General features: G+C 56.4%; 1 protein-coding gene across 3 annotated transcripts in view; it reads right to left on the bottom strand.

The window, feature by feature from the left end:
• Positions 1-5,085: 5,085 nt before the first annotated feature.
• Positions 5,086-19,574, bottom strand: part of SEMA4F (ssemaphorin 4F) — a 16,204-nt gene continuing 1,715 nt past the window's right edge. For 2 of the 3 annotated variants that reach the window (XM_089526529.1, XM_089526531.1), the window contains exons 2-13: positions 14,071-14,222; positions 13,571-13,630; positions 13,057-13,155; positions 12,728-12,821; positions 12,170-12,537; positions 11,675-11,856; positions 10,789-10,936; positions 10,444-10,666; positions 10,205-10,314; positions 7,401-7,558; positions 7,051-7,109; positions 5,086-6,502 (exon numbers count right to left, since the gene is read on the bottom strand). In XM_089526529.1, coding sequence (XP_089382655.1) covers positions 5,877-6,502; positions 7,051-7,109; positions 7,401-7,558; positions 10,205-10,314; positions 10,444-10,666; positions 10,789-10,936; positions 11,675-11,856; positions 12,170-12,537; positions 12,728-12,821; positions 13,057-13,155; positions 13,571-13,630; positions 14,071-14,222 — 2,279 coding nt within the window. In that variant the 3' untranslated portion in view covers positions 5,086-5,876. The remainder of the gene's footprint in view (positions 6,503-7,050; positions 7,110-7,400; positions 7,559-10,204; positions 10,315-10,443; positions 10,667-10,788; positions 10,937-11,674; positions 11,857-12,169; positions 12,538-12,727; positions 12,822-13,056; positions 13,156-13,570; positions 13,631-14,070; positions 14,223-19,574) is intronic. The other variant, XM_089526530.1, reaches the window with a different exon arrangement.

Genomic DNA, 19,574 nt, shown 5'->3' with positions numbered 1-19,574 from the left:
TTTGTGAAAAAGGGGGTGTCTCTCTTTCCACCCACTACAACTCCCATAATCCCCAAACCCTTCTCTCTTTTTTTCATCCACAATGGAGTACTTTTGTCCCCGATCCTCTTTTTATTAGAGGTAGCTCTCTCCAACCCACTACAAAGCCCATAATCCACAAACTGTTCCTCCCTCCATCACTGGGGATGATGGGAGTTGTAGTCTTGTGCGAAATTTATTTATAGACAGTCCTCATAATGCCCCCATAGCTATGTGTATACACACACACACACACACAGACACAATCCCATCATCCCCTGGAATGGGATTTGCAGTTGCCCCGTTCAGCGCCCCTTTCCCCTCCTCCTCCCTCCCACCCCTTTCTTCCATGTTTTTACTTTTAATCTTGTGAAAGAAAATGTAAACATCAGTATTATTATATATTACATATTGTTATATACATACATATTATTTATATAATAATAATAATAATAATAATAATAATGCAGTCATCCCTCCATATTTGCAGATTTGATGATTCATGGATTTCATTGATATGTTCTCTCTAGGACTGTCTAGGAGGTCCTCCAGTGCAACTCTGTGGTCACCCTTAACTAAAAGTTGCACTGAAAGACCATTTGTAGCTATTCCAGTGCCATTCTATGGTCAGTGTGTGTTGGACATTCACCACAGAGTTGCCCTGGAGGACCTAGAGATTATTCCTAGAGAGGGGTCCTTCAGGTAAAAACAGTGTTTTTGTTATTTGCGGCTTTTCCATATCCACGGGGGTCTTGTGCCCCAAACCCCAGCGACTATGGAGGGACAACTGTAATAATATTTATAGTATTCTGCTTAATCATTTGGAATCTAAGCGGATTACAACAATAAATATAATTATATACATATAAAGAATATATATATATATGTATATGTATATATGTCTTATATTTCGTGTGTGTGTGTGTGTGTGTGTGTGTGTGTAATATACAATAACAATCTCTCTGGCTTTGCTTCGCGAATGAAGATTCAGGAAGGACTCATGATCCCTCGCTTTCTACAAGCAGCACGTTGGTGACTAAAAAGGCCAATTCGGGAGAAACAGGTCCGGTTGCAGAAAGCACAGCAGAAAGTCTCCTTGGGTGATGTTTCCAGGTTGCGGTTCTTTCTGCATTGTCGTTTCTCTTTGAGGCTCGTTCGGTGTGAGCTTTCGAAGAAGGCTGCAGCATCATGGATAGTGCGTCTCCATGCCTCCTGATGCGAGGCCAGGGAGGACCATTGTTGGTGATCCATCTGGCCAAGCCTGAGATGTTGTTTCAGGGAGTCTTTGTATCTCTTCTTTGGGGCGCCCCTCTTACACTCTTGACCCATGGCGAGTTCACCGTAGAATACTATTTTGGGGAGGCGATAGTCCTTCATCCTAGAAACATGTCCTGCCCAGCACAGCTGCGTCCTCAATAGCATGGCCTCAATGCTGGTGATCCCTGCTTCTCAAGGACAGCAACATTTGTCACATAGTCAGTCCAGTATATATTTAGAATTGTGTGTAAACAGTGCTGATTAAAGCGTTCAAGGAGTCGTAGGTGATGGCGATAGGTGACCCATGTTTCAGACCCATAGAGGAGAATAGACAGTACAATGGCTCTATACACACTGATTTTTGTGCTTCGCCTCAAGTGTTTGTTACTCCAGACTCTTTTGTGAAGCCTTCCGAATGCGCTATATGCCTTTGCCAGTCTGTGATCGATCTCTTTATCAATCTTGGCGTCTGAGGAGATGATGCTTCCCAGGTAGGTGAACTGCTGGACGGACTTAAGCACAGATGTGCCTACGGTGATGTGGGGATGGTAGTCTTCTTCCTGAGGTGAGGCTGGTAGAGGACTTCCCTTTTCTTCAGACTGACTTCCAGCCCAAAGAGCTCTGCAGCTGTTGCAAAGCAAGATGTGAGGCGCTGCAGAGCTGCTTCCGTAAGGGCAACGAGGGCAGCATCGTCAGCAAAAAGCAGCTCACAGACTAGATACTTTAGGGTCTTAGTGCGGGCCCTCAGGCGGCTTAAGTTAAACAGGCTACCATCAGTACGGTAGCATATATCAATGCCATCTTCTTCTTCTTTGACATCTACCGTAGCCTTTTGGAGCATCATGCTGAAGAAGATTGTAAACAGAGTTGGAGAGAGAACACAAGCTTGTTTCACACCATTAGTTATTAGAAAGGGCTCCGAGAGAGCGTCGCCATATCTGACTTGACCTTGCTGGCCTTCGTGTAGCAGCATGATCATTTGGAAGAATTTGGGGGGGCATCCTAGTCGTTCCGGGATCTGCCACAGACCTTTTCTACTCACAGTGTCAAAGGCTTTGGTGAGGTCGACAAATGTTACATAGGCGGGTTATAGACCGCCCATTTAGGGTGGTCTGCACCCGCCCCTTTCCCCGGTGTATCAGGGCCTCAGCTGGCAGAACGGCAGCCACTGAGGCCCCGATCCGCCGCTTTTCAGGCTGCGGGGAAGCAGCAAAACGCCACTTCCCTGCAGCCTGAAAAGGGGTGTCCCTGGGGCTTCAAGCCCCAAGGGGAGAAGGAGAAAGTGGCCGCTTGGCCCCTTTCTCCATTGCTTCGCTGGGCGCAGCCGTCTGAAGGCTGTGCCCAGCGAAGCAAAGCGCCGCCGCAAACCAGGAAGGAGCTCCGAAACGGAGCTCCTTCCTGGTCTGCGGAAAGGGCGCCCTAGGCGCGGACCAACGTCACGGCTGTGCCGCCCCGTGTAGAGGCGGCACAGTCGTCATGGCGGCCCCCTTGTGGAAGGGGAGCCGCCATTTTGTACGGACTCAGTCCGTACTAGGGTTAGGGGGGTGCAGAAGCACCGCACCTTCCTAACCCTAGTACGGACTGAGTCTGTACTTCAATGGCGGTTTGTAACCCGCCATAGAGTCCTTTGTTCTGCTCTCTACATTTCTCTTGCAGTTGTCTGAGGGCAAATACCATGTCTGTAGTGCTCCTATTAGCTCTGAAGCCACACTGGCTTTCGGGGAGAAGTTCTTCTGCAATGGCAGGAACTAATCTGTTCAGCAGTATCCTTGCAAGGATTTTTCCAGCAATGGAGAGCAGTGTTAGACCTCAATAGTTTAAGCAATCTGATAATACATTATTATTATTATTATTATTATTATTATTATTATTATTATTATTTTCTGACAGGGGGAGGTATTATGAGCAGGGAACTTTCAGCAAAATCATCGTTATTATTACTATTATTATTATTATCCTATATCTGCCTTTCTCCCAATATAAGGAGTCCTTCAGGAAACCAGTACAATGGGCCCTCGCCTTACGCAGGGATCCGTTCCAGATCCCTCCGCGTATGGCGAATTCCACCTATGCTCAAGCCCCATTGGAAACAATTGAATGGGACGCGCCGCCCCTTCTTCCCCGCGTGCGCCCCGCGGCTTGAGCGCGTATGTTCAGGCCGCGTAAAGCACGCCTGCGTATGAAGCGGGTGCGCTGTATCTCCAAATTCCCCCAGAGTTTTACTTTAACACCTATATTCCATTCAATTATTTTGTGTTTGTTCTCCATTTTTCAATATATATGCATACATCTGCATATGTGCATGTGTATGTATGTATATATACACAAACACACATAAACATATGTATATATATAGATATATGTGTACATACACACTCTGTCTTATATATGTTAAATAAGTCCTAGTTAGCCCCCCCCCCCCCCCCTCTGACGGCAATGGTGAACTGGCTAGAAGGTATTTTAATGTAATTTTAATGTATTTTTATTGTTATTGCATTGTATTCTGTGTTTGTTGTTATGTTGTACACCGCCCTGATTGATAGAAGGGCAGTATAAAAATAAAGCTTTTATTTATATGTAATTCCCCGTTATCGTGTCCATAAAGGCAACCTTAATCTTCTGCAAGTTTCCTTTGTATTATGTTTTTTCCTTCCCTTATTTTAAAATCTATATTCTTGTGTATGATTTTACTCTGTTTACTTTGTCTTTAAATTACATTTTTTAATTAATTGCACAACATCCTTCGCGAGGCCGCCTTCGTTACGGAGCCGCCGTTAAGTTAGAGGAGGAAACGTAGCACAGAAAAGGTCTGCAAACTTCTGGGGAGAAGAATTGATGATTCCTGACTCAAAATGAGTAAAACAAGCCTGCAAAATCTTATTCTTTTTTAAAAGTATGCTGGTTTTATAGGAATTTGGCGTTCTAAGCCCAAAAACAACCCCAAATTTAGTGTTTTATCACAATTTGCTTTGCCGTTTCTATGTTGTGTGTTATGTGACTGAATGCAAGGATCCTGCAAAAATGACATGTTAGCTCCCTCAGATGTTCCTTGTAGGGACCAGTGGTTTCCAGACTTTTGGCCATCTTGGTCTCCGGACACTGTCCAGCTTCTCCACCTCGTTCCAACCCCATTCTGCCATTCTTGTCTTTTCTCCAGGCTCAGGACAGAGCAGGTAGGGCTTGCTTTCACACCCGAGCCTCACAACAGCCCTGAGAGGTAGGCTGGCCTGATCACCAGCAGCTGGGGATCCTCATGCTCCCTGCTCAGCTGGACAGCACCACGGCCGAAGCCGGCTGCTGGGCGGTCCCTCGGCTGGACAGAAGCCCAAGAGGCTGAAGATGTCGCACACATCTCTTCCTGCTCCTGGCTCCAGCCAGGCAGAAGACCCCGTCCGGAGGAGATGGAGGGCAATGGAGGCCGCGGCCAGACTCAGAGCCCACAAGGAACACTTCAGGCTCAGGTTGGCTTTAATGGGGAATTCAGCCACTGGCCAGGCGCTGACACATTTTGAAAGGCCACACGCTTTGTGTCAGAAAAAGAGGCACCGTCCATGTGGATGCCACCAGATGCTGCATCGCTTTTGGGCCAGAGAGGAGGGGTTCCTGGTGGGTCTCAGGCTGACCTTCAGGAAGTGGAAGTGCCTGCGGCGTTAGGGCCATGGAGACAAGGAAGCGCCAGGCCCAGATTTTGGCTGGAAAGGACTCCTAGGAAGCAGCAGAAGAGCCAGCCAGGCGGGCAGCTTCCTCCCCGCAGTGGGACCCCTGCTCTGCTCTCCCCGCGAGGGTCCACAGAGACTGGGGCTTGTTGAAGAATGCTCTTTAATAACAACCGTAACACGCTTGACAAACGTACCAACATGGCAACAGAAGCCAGAGCACCAAGCCCCCCCCCCGCCCCACAGACAGAGCCCCCCCTCTCGGGTGGCTGAGGAAGGGAGAATGGAGGGAGCTGGGGGCAGAAAAGGGGTGGGGAGGGCTTCTGCAGAGCCCCCCATGCCATCCCCACCGTGACAGTGGGGGAGCACCTCCTCGGGGTGGGAGAATAAATGAGGGTCCCGAGGGGGCTGTGGAGACTAAAACTGAGGCAGACAACATGAGGGGGGCACGCAACGGCACCCCCCCCCCCCAATAAACACAGCAAGTGCTGCTGCCATTCTGGCAAAGAGGCACCCGCTTGGCCAGGCCATTCAGAGTCAGCGGAGTCTCCACCAGGAGGCGGTCAGTCTGTCAGTCCCTTCCAGCTGCTCTAGACTCCATCCAGTCACCACCGCCGAGCAGCAGCAACAAGGCCTCCCATCCGAGTGGGGCTAGCGTCCGGCTGGGAGCCCTCCAGGGGCCTGACAGGGCCGCAGCAGCCAGCCCCAGAGCCTCTTGCAAAGGTGGCAGCGGCGGCAGCCACTCTGCACAGGCTGACCCCAGCAGAGGCCTTTGGAACATCTCTCGGTCCAAATGCACCAGGAGTGCCGAGGGCCATGCAGGAGACGCCCTGGACCCTAGGGGAAATCCCCGCAGCCAGGCTGCGCCAAAGTGGCACAAAGGCCCGGGCCCACCTCTCCCCGTCCCACTGGGGGACAGGCAGCATTACACACGCAGGGATCCCTCTAGATGGAGGTCTCGTCACACTTCGCCAGGGGGACCCCTGCCAGGTAGATGCGGGCCTGGTCCGTGTCCAGCTCGTTGATGTACAGGTGCGGGTAGCCGTTGAGGCCGCCGCTCTTCTTGCCCATGGCCAGTGGGTGCCGCTCGTCCTCGGGGGAGCTGGGCGTCTGGGGCTCGTGGCTGCAGCTGGTGGTGGTTGACTGCATCAGGTCCAGGCCGTTCCTCTCGCGGCAGATCAGCTCCCGCTGCAGGCGCTCCCTCCGCCGGCGCTCATGCAGGAGGAGGCAGCCACTGCTGACGATGACGCCCAGAACGAAGCAGAGGACGCCCACCAGGACGCTGTAGCTGCGCTCCGCCGATCGGGAGGCTCCTGGGAGGCCTGGGCCGCCACTCACCACTCTGTAGGCGGCCACCACGCTGCCCACACCAGACTCCGCGCACCGGCAGGTGTACTCCCCCAGAGCCGCCACCGCCACAGTGAATTCCAGGCCGTCCCTGCGTACAATGTAGGCCGAGGCATCCTGTGAAGGTGTCTGCCACTCACATCTCGACCAAGAGGAGTCCGGGCGACAGGGCAGGACCACTCGGGCGGATGGAAGCACTGGCACTTCAGCCACAGGGGGCATCTCTGGGGGAGAGAAGAGAGCCGGTCACAGGGCCATCTGTGCGGCTGAACTAGGCCCACAATGCAAGGGATGGGCCTCAGCCGAAAGCAGAGGATGATGGGCCCCAGTGGAAACGCTCCTAGCAGTGTCTGTGCTCCGGCCCTGATGGAAGTTTCCCTCTTAATTGAAAGCAGAAGACAATGGATCTTTTGGACCATCCAAAACACTGGAGATTATCACACTGGGTAAGGAGCAATCACTTCAGTCCTTACCCCATCCTATATAACACAAATGGCCAGTCCTGGAGGCTTCCAAAGGAGATGGAGGACCCCAGGACCTCAATCCTGGTACAGGGGCCCTCCATTCTCCATCCAACCCGGTCCTAAGCACATTAGCCACAGATGCTGCCCACTTCCTCATGCCCCTGGTGACCCCCGCCCACCCCAGCATCCCTCCCACTAAGGCCCAAGATCCCCATCCGACTCCAGCCCCAGAGGAGTGCCTTCGCTCCTCCTCCTCCCCAGGAGGCCTCCAGGCCCTTGGGCAGGCGTCCTGCACTCAGCCCCCTTACCTATCTTCTCAGCGGGACACAGCGCCAGGACGTCCACGGCAGCCATGTCCTGGACAAGCCTGCAAAGAAGCACAAGGAGAAGCAATGGATAGAGGGCTGGATGAAGCGGAGGCCCCTCTGCCCTGGGAGGCAAGAGGCAGGACACAGCTCCCCCTTCCACACACGCACAGACTCACATGAACACAAAGTGCTGCATGCCAAGCGTGCCTGTCCTTTCCCAAGATTAGTTTGTGTATGGTTTGGCCAGCCAGCTGGCTACCTGTCTGCCACCACCCTTCTTCCCCGGCTGAGCCACCGCCATAGCCTGCACCGTGCCAAGTCGCACACCCTCAGGGGTCTGCGCCACTTACCCAGCCTTTCCACGGTGGTCCCGGCAGGCCCCCAGCTCCCGGCTCCAAGCACAAGCGGGGTCTCTGGAAAGGATGCAGTCCCCGCAGGTGCGATAGGTGTGGCAGGCGGACGTGGCGATCTGGGTCACCTCCGAGTCAGAAGCCACGTACAGCCAGTTCTGGAGAAGGCAGGAAGGGTGCCACATCAGGAGAGGGGAAGGGGGTTATGAGCACAGGTGCGAATCACGGAGCGGGCAGGTGGGAAGTGCTGGTGGGCCTCTTGCCCTGTCCACTTGCTCTCATGGGGAGGTGATCTTTGGCAGGCAACCTTTCAGCTGGTCAGGGTGGCCATGGCCAGTCTTGAGGCACTGGGTGCAAATGGGGCGGCAGCCACCGGAGAACACCAATGTGTAGTAAAGCTTGAAGAAATCCTCCCCAGGGACTTTGGCACAAGGATGCCTCCACACCTACTGCCAGCTGAGGGGGGCAACCTCCCCCTGCCATGTGCCGCAGGGCTGCCACCTTCCTCCTTGTGGCCCAGGAAGGACCAGCTGAGCAGAGCACTGGGAAGCGGCTGGACCTCTGTGAGGTCTGCCCTACCGCCCTCTTGGCCCTGCGCTCCTGTTTCAGATGGGGTCCAGCCCTCGAAGGAAGTGGAGGCTGGAAGGGGCCATGTCGGCAATGGCGACGGTGTGAGGAGGAAGAGACAGCCTGCTAAGAGGCAAGGGGAGGGCGGCCACCTTTGTACGGCTTCCACCTAATATTTTATTCACCTTTATGTAATGCATACCAATTGGTTGTGAGAACAGCTAGGGACAGGGGCTGGCAGATCTTTGCCGTCTTAAACGCTGCCCACAGCAAGGTCCCTGCCCTGGACTCCCCTGGGCTGAAAAGAGCAGGGTCCGGCCAGAAATCCCCTAGCGGCTCCCAGGCACCCACCCTCCTTGCCCAGGAGAGGCACCAGAACAGGCACCTCCAGCCAGGAACCAGGCCAGCCAAAAGCTCCCCTTCTCTGGCAGCTGTTTTCCAGAGACTTCCCTCCTCCCAAAGCTTGGAATGTTAGGGTGTTTAAAAGCCCAAATTTTCAGCAACCCTTTGGTGACTCTGTCGCTCGGATTGCTGCTCATGTCCTTTCCAAGACACCAGCAACAAAGCGCACCTTCAGCCTGTCCCCTGAATGCACCCAGACTTCCATAAAGCTTGGGTTACAATCCTGCCCTCATTCAGTAAGAAATAAACCCAAGTGAACTCAGAATCATAGAGTTGGAACAGACCACAAGAAGGCCCCTGATCCAGTCCAACCCCCCTTCTGCCATGCAGGAACTCTCAATCAGAGCATCCCCATTGACAGATGGCTATCCAGCCTCTGTTTAAAGACAGCCTCCAAAGAAAGAAACTCCACCACAATCTCCAAGGAAGGAGTGTGTTCCTTACTCTTAGGAATTTCGTCCTAATGTTTAGGTGGAATCTCTTTTCCTGTAGCTTCCATCCATTGCTCCATTGTGTCCTGTTCTCTGGAGCAGCAGAAAACAAGCTTGCTCCCTCCTCAATATGGCATCCCTTCAAATATTTAAACAGGGCTCTCATATCACCTCTTAACCTTCTCTTCTCTAGGCACTCCAGACTGGCTGCCAGTCTGTATCCAGGCACAATGCAAAGTGCCCTATAAATCCCCATATGGCTTAAGCCCATGTTATTTCAAGGACCGTATTCTCCGACTTGCGGGGAGACCCTTTCCCCCACTGCCCCCCGCAACCCTCTGTCCCTCGCAGGCACACCTGGGGGGCACAAGTGGCACAGAAGAAGGCATACTAACTCTTTGACCCCAGTTGGAGGTAGACGTTTGGGGTCCCTTGTCCACTCTCACTGCATGCCACCCCCTCCTCCCTCCATGGCATTTTGTTGGCTCTGGCAGAAATAAATCTTCAGCACAGCCTTCCTCAAGTGGCTACCTTGAAAAAACAAAAGGCTTTCTCCTTCCTTCCTGGAGGAATGGGGGGACCCCTTTCTCCCTGGCGTCCCGACCCAATGCGAGGCGCAGGCTCTTCACTTGGAGCCGGGCACACTTCCCTGGGACAGAGCGAGGAGGGCTACTGAGTTCCCTGGGGCTTACTCCTGGGTAAAGGAAGAACAAAACCAATGGCTCTTGAAAGGGAGGGACCCTTCCCCATCGGTCAGCCCCACTCACATCTCTGAACACGTGCAGAGGGCTTCCAGCCTTTGCCGTAAAATGAGGAACCTTTCCTTCAAAATGGGGCATAAGTGAACACTCAGAAACTATGGCTGTTCTGCTCAATGGGTATGACTTGCGTATAAAAGGGTAGCTGGCTGACTGCAGCCCAAAAGCAAAGTGCCCTGTGAACAGGAGGAGAAAAGCAGCGCTTGCATGGAAAGAGGCAGGAGGGCTCTCTGTTTCATTGGCAAAGATGGAAAAACATAATGGCCAGGACGGTCTGAGGGATCAATGGCCGCAAGGCTGTGGCCGTTTCATTATGCTCCCCTTGGCCAGCTGTTGATCTCCACAGCAATGTGGTGAGTGGGAAGAAGGGGCTTTCCTGGCCTATCAAGCAACGCTTCGTAGTTGGTTCTTATGGCTTGTTGGGGTCGTGTGGGTTTTGCTCCTCTCCTGTTGTCTGTAAGAGACACTCTTTTAACTCCCCCCCCAAAAAGGAGGAAACAAAGAGAGAACAAGGATGGTCCTCAAAGCATGGCCTTTTCAATGTTGTAACAAATAACGTGAGCAAATTATTTTTTGAAAAGCAAACTTCCAGAGCACTGTGGGCACACACGCACACACGCACGCACGCACACACACACTCACCCACCTGGTGGAGCTGCAGGTTCCGGACCGGCTGAGGGTCCGCAAAAAGATGGAGGTCCTCGAGGAGGGAGAGCCGGGGTCCAATCCGCACAGCCTTCTGGACGCGCCCGTCCTCTGCAGGGAGTGAAGCGCCATCAGGATGGCCAGCTTGCGAACATACCCGACACGGCACCAACCCACCACGAGGGGTCTAGCAAGGTGACTGTCCCCCCCTGATCCGCCCCATCCACCCATGAGTCTTACCTGTCCCCAGGTAGAGAACGTGGTGCTCCTGGCCAGAGAGGGCAGCCACCGGGTGGACGGCTAGTCGCACGTACTGCGCCCCCGGCACAACCAGGACCGGCGCGTTCTCCAGAGGGAGGACCGGCTCGTCCATGAGCGGGTGGTCGCGCACAAAGGTCAGGACGCGGTCGGGGAGGGCCAGGGAGGACCCGATCCCCTCAGCCTTCATGCTGCTGGTCACACACTGGGAGGGAGGGAAGGATGTTGTCAGGGACCCAGCCAAAGGAGCCCCACTTTCACCCACCAAAGTGTCCTTCAGGGGTCTAGGGACTGCCCCATGTGCCCCCCAACCGGCTGCTCCCTTACCGCTCCGGGGCGTGGATGGGGGACTTCGCTCTGCGTGAGGCGCGTCCACTTGTCACACTCTCGGCGGAACTGCTTGAAGCGGCCGTCCATGGCTCTCTGGATGGCCACAGCGCTGTAGGCACAGACAGCCGAGCCGCTCCCCTCCCTCCTGCAAGGAGGCAGGCGGCCACTGGTCAGCCGCCTTGGCCAACTGCCCCACTCAGGACACCCAGAGCCACCCTCCGAGGCAGCAGAGGGCATGTAGCCCTCCAGAACTGCAGCAGCACCGGCCTGGGCCACTCTGGGCTTCAGACCTCCATAGGCCTGTCCCACACACAGCTCCGACTGCCATTTGCACCAGGGTTGGTGCAAGAAGCATGCATCCCTCCAGAAACAGCTGGATTGTAGCTCCCATGCTCCCTCATGGCTGCCCAGGTCTGCAGGGGCTAATGGGAACTGAAGTCCCACAAAGTCAGAGGAGAAGGAGACAGACGAAGAAGAAGCAGTCATGGCAGGCAACCAAAACAGAGTTATCCCTATCAAAGACAGTGGGCCCAGGAACAGGAGTTGAAGGAGCCTTCTGCTCTCTTCTTTTGCTTGGGGGGCTCCTCAGTGGGCTGAGGGACCTTCTGGCCTGGCTCAACTTCTTCCTCTGCTCTGGGGCACATGCACATCACTTATCTTGTCCCCATTCTGTCAATAGGGAAACAGCCCCATACCCCCCTCTCCCCTGCTAGGGGTCACTGGGCTCCCTCACCCGCTCTTCCTTTCATTCACCAACCATGTCTTCCTGACATATTCCCCTCATCCACATTGAGGGGCTCTTCAAGGTTATGGGAGGTGAAGAGAAGGCCCACAAGCCCCCTCCCCCCCAAAAAACCCATGAGGCCCAGCAAGGCTCACTCACCCCTGGGCTGCAAAGACCCCATAGAAGATGGTGGCATTCCAGGCAGAATCAGGCGCTGGCAGAGTGACCATGTCCCTCAGGACGCTGAAGACAGTGCCACTCTTGGGGTCTGAGCAAAGGAGCTGCGCCTTCAGGAAGGTGGTCCACCGCTTCTGCAGCGTCTTCTGGCCGCCCAGGTCCCCCTGCAAGTTCATTGGGCACAGAGAGAGGCAGTGTGGTCAGCAGAGGGAGGAGCCCCGTTGGGACAAGCCTGGGGGGGTGAACCAAGAGGGCCCCAAGTGACCAGTGCAGAGGGAGAGGGCGGATTCCTCAGAAGAGAAGCAACTAGAACGACTGTCTTCTGCACTGCCCTTGCAGACAGAAAATCAGCAGCTCTATGGCAAGAGTGGTGGCAAGGAGGGTGGCAGGGAGGGGTCAGCCCCACAGAGAAACCTTGCCCATGAGAAGGGTCCCCAGACACCCCCCTCAACATGCCAGCCACAATCCTTGGCACACCTTGCAGACGCGGGCAACGCGGGCCACCTTCACCTTCTCGTAGAAGTCATACTCGCGAGCCGTCTCCGTGAAGAAAAAATAGACCTTGTCGTCTTCCCCGCTCTTGCCCTCCCGCAGGAAGGCCGAGGCCACGAATTCCGGATCTGGCCCAGAGAAAAGGGGAGAGACGGGAAGGGGAAGCATGAACTCAGGGGTGCCTGGCTTATCCCCCAAGGGCCCCTGGTTGTCCATATGCCTGTCTGTCTGACCGTTCAGCCAGTTCATGGAGTTCTCTGTCCGGATGACCTCTGAGGGGTTCCCGGTGGCTCTGGAGATGAGGGGGTCCGTTCCCAAGAAGTTCCCAACTGTGGCCACGTAGAGGGTGCCATCTAAAAGGTGGGGGAACAATGAGTGGGCAAAGTGTGTTCAGCATCCCTCTTCCCCGCTGTTGCTTAGGCCATACAGCACTGCCAGACAGCGCCAGGGCCCTCTTGCGCTCTGCCTGGAACCTGTGAAAGCACCCACCTACTGACCCACACCTCCAAGTACCCCCCATGCACACACCCACGGAGGGCGCACCTGCCATGATGGCCGTGGCGGGCTGGAGGGGCTCAAAGGGGCAACGACCTCTGCCTGTCTCCACGTGCTCCACACCCCAGAAGTCACTCAGCTTCTGCAAGAGACACAGGCGGGGGCGGGATGGGGCGCAGGGGTTGCTGGTCACTCACAAGAGGGAGGGAGGGAGGGAGGGATGTCCATCAAGAGAGGCTGCCCCCTGTCAAGGGCACATGCTGGGCCAGCTCCCCCTCCACCCCACCCACCGCCAGGATGGCAGGGGCACAGAGGCTTCCCATAGGGCCACGTGCCTCAGCCAGGGCCCCCACTTGGCCACCCAGCCACCTACTCACAATGTAGCCACATCGGGGATCGAAGGCAAAGGTGCCACAGACGAAAAGGTGGCTCTGGTTGGCAAACTGAAGGACGCGGATGAAGTTCTGGCACTCGGCCTGCAGATGCAGGGGAGGGGGAGGTCAGAGGAAAAGGGGGCACCTCTCCAGCCGGCCAGGGAGAAGGATGCCCTCAGGGAAGGGGGCTCAGGAGCCCCTCTTGGCCTGCTGGGGAGGAGGGGGTCCTGGCTGGAGAGCCCATCAATCCCTGGAGCCGCACCTGGAGGGCAAGACCCCCTGGGTCTGAGCTCCTGAGGATAGTGGGACTGAGGGGACAGAAGTAGCTCCCCAAGGAAAAAAGGACGTGGGGGTCACCAGCCTCTTCGGCCACTCAGGCGGTCACCCAGGAGAATGAAGCCCCCACCTCAGAGAGGGGGAGGGCCTCCTGGGGGCTCCCCCTACATCTCCCCCCTCCTTCTCAAGGATAGCCCTGGCCCCAAAGCATCCCTCGAAGCCAGAGGGGGGGTGGACTTGCCTCCTTCTTCCCTTTCTGGGTGCAGGAATCCTGGTGGGCCTTCGGAACTGTCCAGGAGATCTGAAAGAAGACGGGGAGCAAAGTCCAGGTGGCCCCTCAGCATGGCTGTGGTACCCAGACCCCTGCCCACACTTGCCCCCTTTGCCCCACTGGAAGCTGGGGGAGGAATCTGCCTGGGGGAGCCAACATGAAGCGGGCAGCAGCAGCACCCGCTTCCTCCCTTCCTTCCCACTGGAGTTCCTTGCCTGCCTCTCCCTCCCTGCAAAGGGCTGCCTGAGGGAAGGCTGGCAAGGGCTCTGGTGCCTTTTCTGGCCGGGCAGCAGAAGGGCAAGTGCTGGCAGGACACCATGGAGCCAGGTAACAAACGCCTGCTGGGCCTCCCTCTGTCCCCCACCCATGGCCAAGGGCACCGAGATCCCCAACTGGGCGGGTGGGCAGACTCTTTCCCACAGACCCCTGCCCCATTCAGGACCCCTGGCAGGGAGGGAGGAGACCCACACCTTCTTGATGTGCTGGTTGACAGAGCCCAAGGGCATGGCAAAGATGGCATCCCTGGCGCCCACGTAGAGCGTGCGCGAGTGCCAATCCACCTGGAAGACGCTGAAGTTGGACGCTCCCTCAGCAGAGAAGCGCTGGGCCATGCGGCTGACCTCTGGAAGGAAAGAGGCCGGAAGGTGAGCGATCACCTGCAAGCAGGGCAACCTCAGCCACAAGGCACCGCTGTGGCCCCAGGGGGACGGAAGGGGCCCTGGGTCTCACAATGGAAGCAACACGGACAAAGGCTGGGGGTCAGGGGCCACGCCACCTCCTCCGGACTGAGGCCCCCAAACAATCTCAGTCAAGGCCTGGGGAGGGGGCTGCAGCCCATGTATGCATAGACCCCTCCCTTGGTTCCTGCTGCTGCAGCTGCTCCTAAGGGCCTTCAAGAGGCGACCCTCTCCCTGGCAAGATTTATTCAGAAAGGTTTGCAGTTGCCTTCCTCTGAGGCTGAAAGGCTGTGACTTGCCCAAAGTCATGCAGGGGCTTCCATGCCCAAGCAGCGATTTGGACCTTGGTCTCTAGGCCATAGAATCATAGAGTTGGAAGAGACCGCAAGGAACTCTCAATCAAAGCATCCCCAACAGATGGCCATCCAGCCTCTGCTTAAAGACCTCTGTCTTTAAAGGCCAACTGTCTAGGGAATCATAGCATCCATAGACTTGAAGGGACCCTCAGGGAACCATCTTCTACTGTGCAGGAAGATCCCATCCAAGCCTCTGCTTAAAAACAGCCTCAAAACAGAGAGACCCCACCGCCCTCCACTGAGGCAGCAACATCATCCACTGTCAAACAGCTCTTACCCTCAGGAGTAGGGTTGCCATAACCCAGCTGCAACCGAGTTTTTCCTGGTTTTGGCGGCACCTGCCCGGTCACCAGAAAAAGAAGGCCTTTCTGTTGACCAGGCAAGGGGCCAGAGTGTGGCCTGCCCTTCTCTCCAGGAGGGAGGCAACGCCACCTGCAACGGAGCTCCCTCTCCTCCCTGCACTCATTTGGCCCTGTGGCCACGGCTCCCTCGCCAGAGCCAGCCACAATGGCATCCGCTTCCAGGCACCATGCCCAAAGGGAGTCCCCGGGGCATCGCCAGTGGCACTCACTCCCGATGCCAGCGTCTCCTCTTGACCAGAGTGTCGCCTCTGCCGCCGAGCCAAAGACCCCGCGCAGCCATCTAATTAAAAATAATAATTGTAAGCCGCTCTGATAGCCTTTAGGGTTGAAGGGCAGGGTATAAATACCATAAATAAATCAAAAATAAAATAACCCCCCGTGGCACCTGCGCACCCTCTACTCCCGGACCCCAAGGCCTCCGGGCAGTGGATAGGGCTCTTTGGCTGTGGGTCCAGTGTCCCCTGTCCCACCCCCGTAGCTATGAGGCGATACAAAGACGGCTGCAGCAGCAAAAGATGACTCCCATCAAGCTCTCTTTTTTCAGTTCCTCAGAGTAAAGAGGCTCTGCTCAGGGGGAACCCATTGTTAACCCCCCCAAACAGGAACTGGTATCTCCCACCCCCAGCCACCCCCATTGAAAGGTGCTTAGCCAGCAAACAGGAAGCTGTCAAGCCACAGTGCAGGGGGGCTGCTGGCGAGCAAAGACTCCCTCGGAGCAAAGGGACATGTGTGGGGTGGCGCTGGCCTAAGTGCCATGTGGATCCCTGCACCAGGCTAAGTGTGGAACAGTGGCACACCAGAAGAGCTAAGCAGACCCCCTTATGTCCTAGAAAGAGACCAACCCCACCTCTCCCCCACTCCACACTTGCCAGGATGACCTTAATCCATAGGGGGATTGGGGGCAAGAATTGTTGATTGCTCCAAGAGGGCCGTGCCAACGGAGCTCAAGGACTCAGCTCTCCCTTGAAACAGACTGCCTTGCCATTCAGCCTCCTCACAAGGAGAAGGTGCACTCCCTCCCTTCCCTTTAGGCGCACCAGGGGACCCCCAAGTCAGAGCAGCCTTTAATGGGGTTAAGCTGCACCACGTTCAGGAACGGGGAGCCACTTTGAGTCCTTCTACTGGAGAAAGGCAGCATATAAATAAAAAGAACAACAACATGCTGCTAGAAGATGGGGCAATGGCCACTGACCGGGGGAGGGGCTCCTGTCTGTTTACATGAGGACCACACAGGCTCATGGGGACCAACCCACGCTTCTAACAATGTGCCAGGGGTCGCACCCTACACCTGCCATGGGGGCTAGGCCTCTCCCTGCTGGCATTTATGGGTCAGGGCCCACTGAGTCTGTGTGGGCTTCCTGGGGGGAAGACTGCTTAAGCTATGGGGGGGAGGGGAGAGGCTCCCTGCTGTTCGATCAGGATGGGAGACCCCCTACCCCACTGCTCTGTGGGACCCTCTTGGCCAGGAGCTTCCTTGGGCGACAGGGAAAGGGTGTAGGTGGGGCAGGGGATTGGCCCCTTTGTGGGCCCACTCCTGTCTTGGGCAAGGAAGCCTGGGGGCTGGGAGGGGAGACAATCCCACTGCAACCCCCCCCCCCCACATACACACATGCACACATGCTTGCCACCCAGGCAATGGCGAAGTTCTCTGGTCCCCCACCCACACTCAGCACCCATGCACAGGGCCTAATCCAGAAAGGGGCTTCTAGGGGGAGACAGAGACCACGCACGCACACACAAATATGCTGACGCCAGGCTCCATGGGTGGAAGGAATGGCTCCCTATGGAGAAGGAACTCCTCGCTCAGTGGCACAAAAGATGGGGTCATTTCAGGGCAGGAGAAGGGATGGGAAACGTCAGAAAGAAACTCTGCTAGAACATGGCCACATAGCCCGAAAAACCCACAAAAAACTATGGATGCCGGCCATGAAAGCCTTCGACTTCACAATTCCCATCATTCCTGACTTTTGGCCAGTGGCACATGGGGCCCCTGGGAGCTGAAGCCCAACGATGCCCAGGGCACTCATCCCGAGTTATGGCTGAGAGCCCACCGCTCCAAGATGGCCACCACCTAGGAGCCCCTCACCTGGGAAGCGGCCCCTTGGCAGGTGTGGGGCAGGATCTTTGGGGCACCACACTGCTCCTCCCATCATCCCGAGGGAGCTGGGTGCTTCTGGGCGGACTCCAGGAAGACCTCCCAGATTTGCAACCCCAGGCTTGACCATTAAAGCCCAGCCCCACAGTGCATGGGAGCAGACAGAGGCACATACAGGTAAGGCAGGCCCTTTGCTCCCCCCACCTGGCCTGGGCATCAGAAGGCCGGAGACCCCCACAAGGCAGTCAATCAGACTCAAGGGGGGCAACTCCTTTTACTTTGGGCATTGCCAAGCAGCCCCCTCCCCTGGGACCAAGAGCGAAAGTGGCCCCTGGCCAAGATCTGGGGCCTCATGGATGGCCACGTAGCCCTGGAGGCCTCGACTCCCCCAAAAAACCACCCTGGAGTGCCAGGCCAATCTCCAGCCCCAAACCATTTTGAAGAGCTCCCAGGTGCTGGTCACCACCACCATCGAAGTATGGCACCTGCCCGTTTTGTTTCTTTGGGTCTCTGAGCATGTGCAGATTTGGTTTGCTCAGGAAACCAGCTTTTTTCCCCAAAGGCAAGAGGCAGTTCCCCCAGCCAACCAACCAGCCATCTGGCGTGCCACCAATCCACATGCACAACGGCCACAGCACACGGCACTGCCCCCTCCCAGAACAGACAAGGGGGCTTCAGGACTTGCCAGTTGGCTGCTTCTGATGGGACATGGACCCCCACCTGCCTGGAAGCCCACCTGGGCAAGGAAGAGCCAGGGCAACCCAGCCAGAGCCCTCCCTGGGCTTGGCTACCACCAGAAGCATTTTAGTGGCCAGCTGAGCTTCCAAAGGAGAGTGGGAAATCCATACAGAGGGGAGGTGGGCAACCTCAGTGGTGACCCTCTGGGGAATGGCCACAGCATGGCTGGAAGAGGGAGGAAGCGGCCCTACTCCTGAGGGCAAGCAAGGAGACCTGCTGGACCCTGTGCCCGAGAGATTGGTCAGTCGTGGGTAGGGCCAGGCAGGGCAAGGCCAGGTCTCTGCTGGCACGGCCCTCCCTCCCGCTCGCTCGCTTTCCCCACTGCCCTCAAGCAGCCACATTCCAGCCCAGAGCCACACCCGGCGGGTCCTGCCCTTTCTTCACAGGCAGAGCGCCTAAACTGGACACTAGCTCCAGCCAGCATTCCTCAGAACGGTCCCAGTCCCCTCAGGGGTTGGGGGTGGGCAGAGGCCTGGGAATGCCCCCCCCCCCAATCGCTGACTCCTGAGCGTCTCAGACAAACACGGCACTGTGCTCTTGCAAGGCAGGCCTGGCCAGGGGGCATCAGTCACGGCGTGGGGACAAGGGAAGCCCTGTCTGTGCTTCCTTCCCAAAGGGGGCCGTGGGAGCCTCCGTGGCAAGGCCAGGCCAAGCCTTCCTCCTCTCTCAAGGAGCATCTGTGGCTCAGGACCTGAGTGGACAGGGTAGGACAACGCACGGCAAGAGGGCTGTGTGTCCCCCTCCAAACACGCTGCGAGGCCAGGAGCGCTGCCAGAACCCCACAAGGACACAGACCCACAACACCCCCCCAGCAACAGCACTGCTCCCCATAAAGCCTCCTGGAAGCAGCCTCCCATTGAGCAGCTCCAGCACCGCCCAGCCCTGGCAGCTGATCCAGAATGACACGCCATGCCCGCGGGTAACAGAAGGTGAAGCCACACCACCACGCACACGCGCAAATGCACACCCTGTGAGGGCCGAGGCATGCCCCACCAGGAAAGATGATCCACACACACCCCAGCCATGTCCACACCAAAGCATGGAGGAGGGAATGGGAGCCCGCTTCAGGCCAAAAGTGCCTGGTGTTGGCTGGCAGCCACAAGCTCAGGGTCTTTGCCCAGAAAGGGAATGCAAGCAACCAGCCTCTGAAGGTATACAGCCTCTGGACCAGCCCTGACCCACACTCCATAGAAGAGGCTGCAGAAAATGAATTTATGGCCTCCTTGACCCAGCCCTCAAGACCTGGGCATGCCCATCCTTTGGGGCGAGCAACTAGAAACAGGCGCACATACACACACACCTTGTGCAAACAGCCAGCCCAACTGCAGGAGGAGGACCGGGGCGCTTCAGAGCAGCTTCCCACTGGCCAGTAATGGGCAAAGAAGGGCCACTGGTGGCAGAGGTTGCCACCATCCTGAGGCTCCCGGTGGCACTGGCCTTCCTCTGCACTGCGGGGAGTTTTTGCCATCTCTCTCGTGGCTGGTGCCAGTATTTGCAGTCCCTGGGTTCTGGTCAATTGCCACCTGGGCCGACAGCCCCAGACCATGCGCTTTTTGATGCGCAGAACAAAATGGCCACTGAAGGCAGATTCACCTTTGCAAGAGTCTTCTGCTGGAAGAGCCGTTGTCCTGCTGTAGCCCTCCAGGCCACCAGCCCTGCTTAGCCAGAACCCTGGGAGTTGCAGTCCAGAGGCCATGGATGAGGGTTGCGCAATTCCCACCCCATTCTGTGGCAGGAATAGCGTTG

Source organism: Sceloporus occidentalis, unplaced genomic scaffold (genome assembly GCF_023333645.1).
Source record: "Sceloporus occidentalis isolate IW3139 unplaced genomic scaffold, rSceOcc1.0.p SCAF_5, whole genome shotgun sequence".
Taxonomy (NCBI): domain Eukaryota; kingdom Metazoa; phylum Chordata; class Lepidosauria; order Squamata; family Phrynosomatidae; genus Sceloporus; species Sceloporus occidentalis.
Note: the sequence above shows the minus strand (reverse complement) of the source record. Positions and strands in the feature narration are given on the sequence as shown.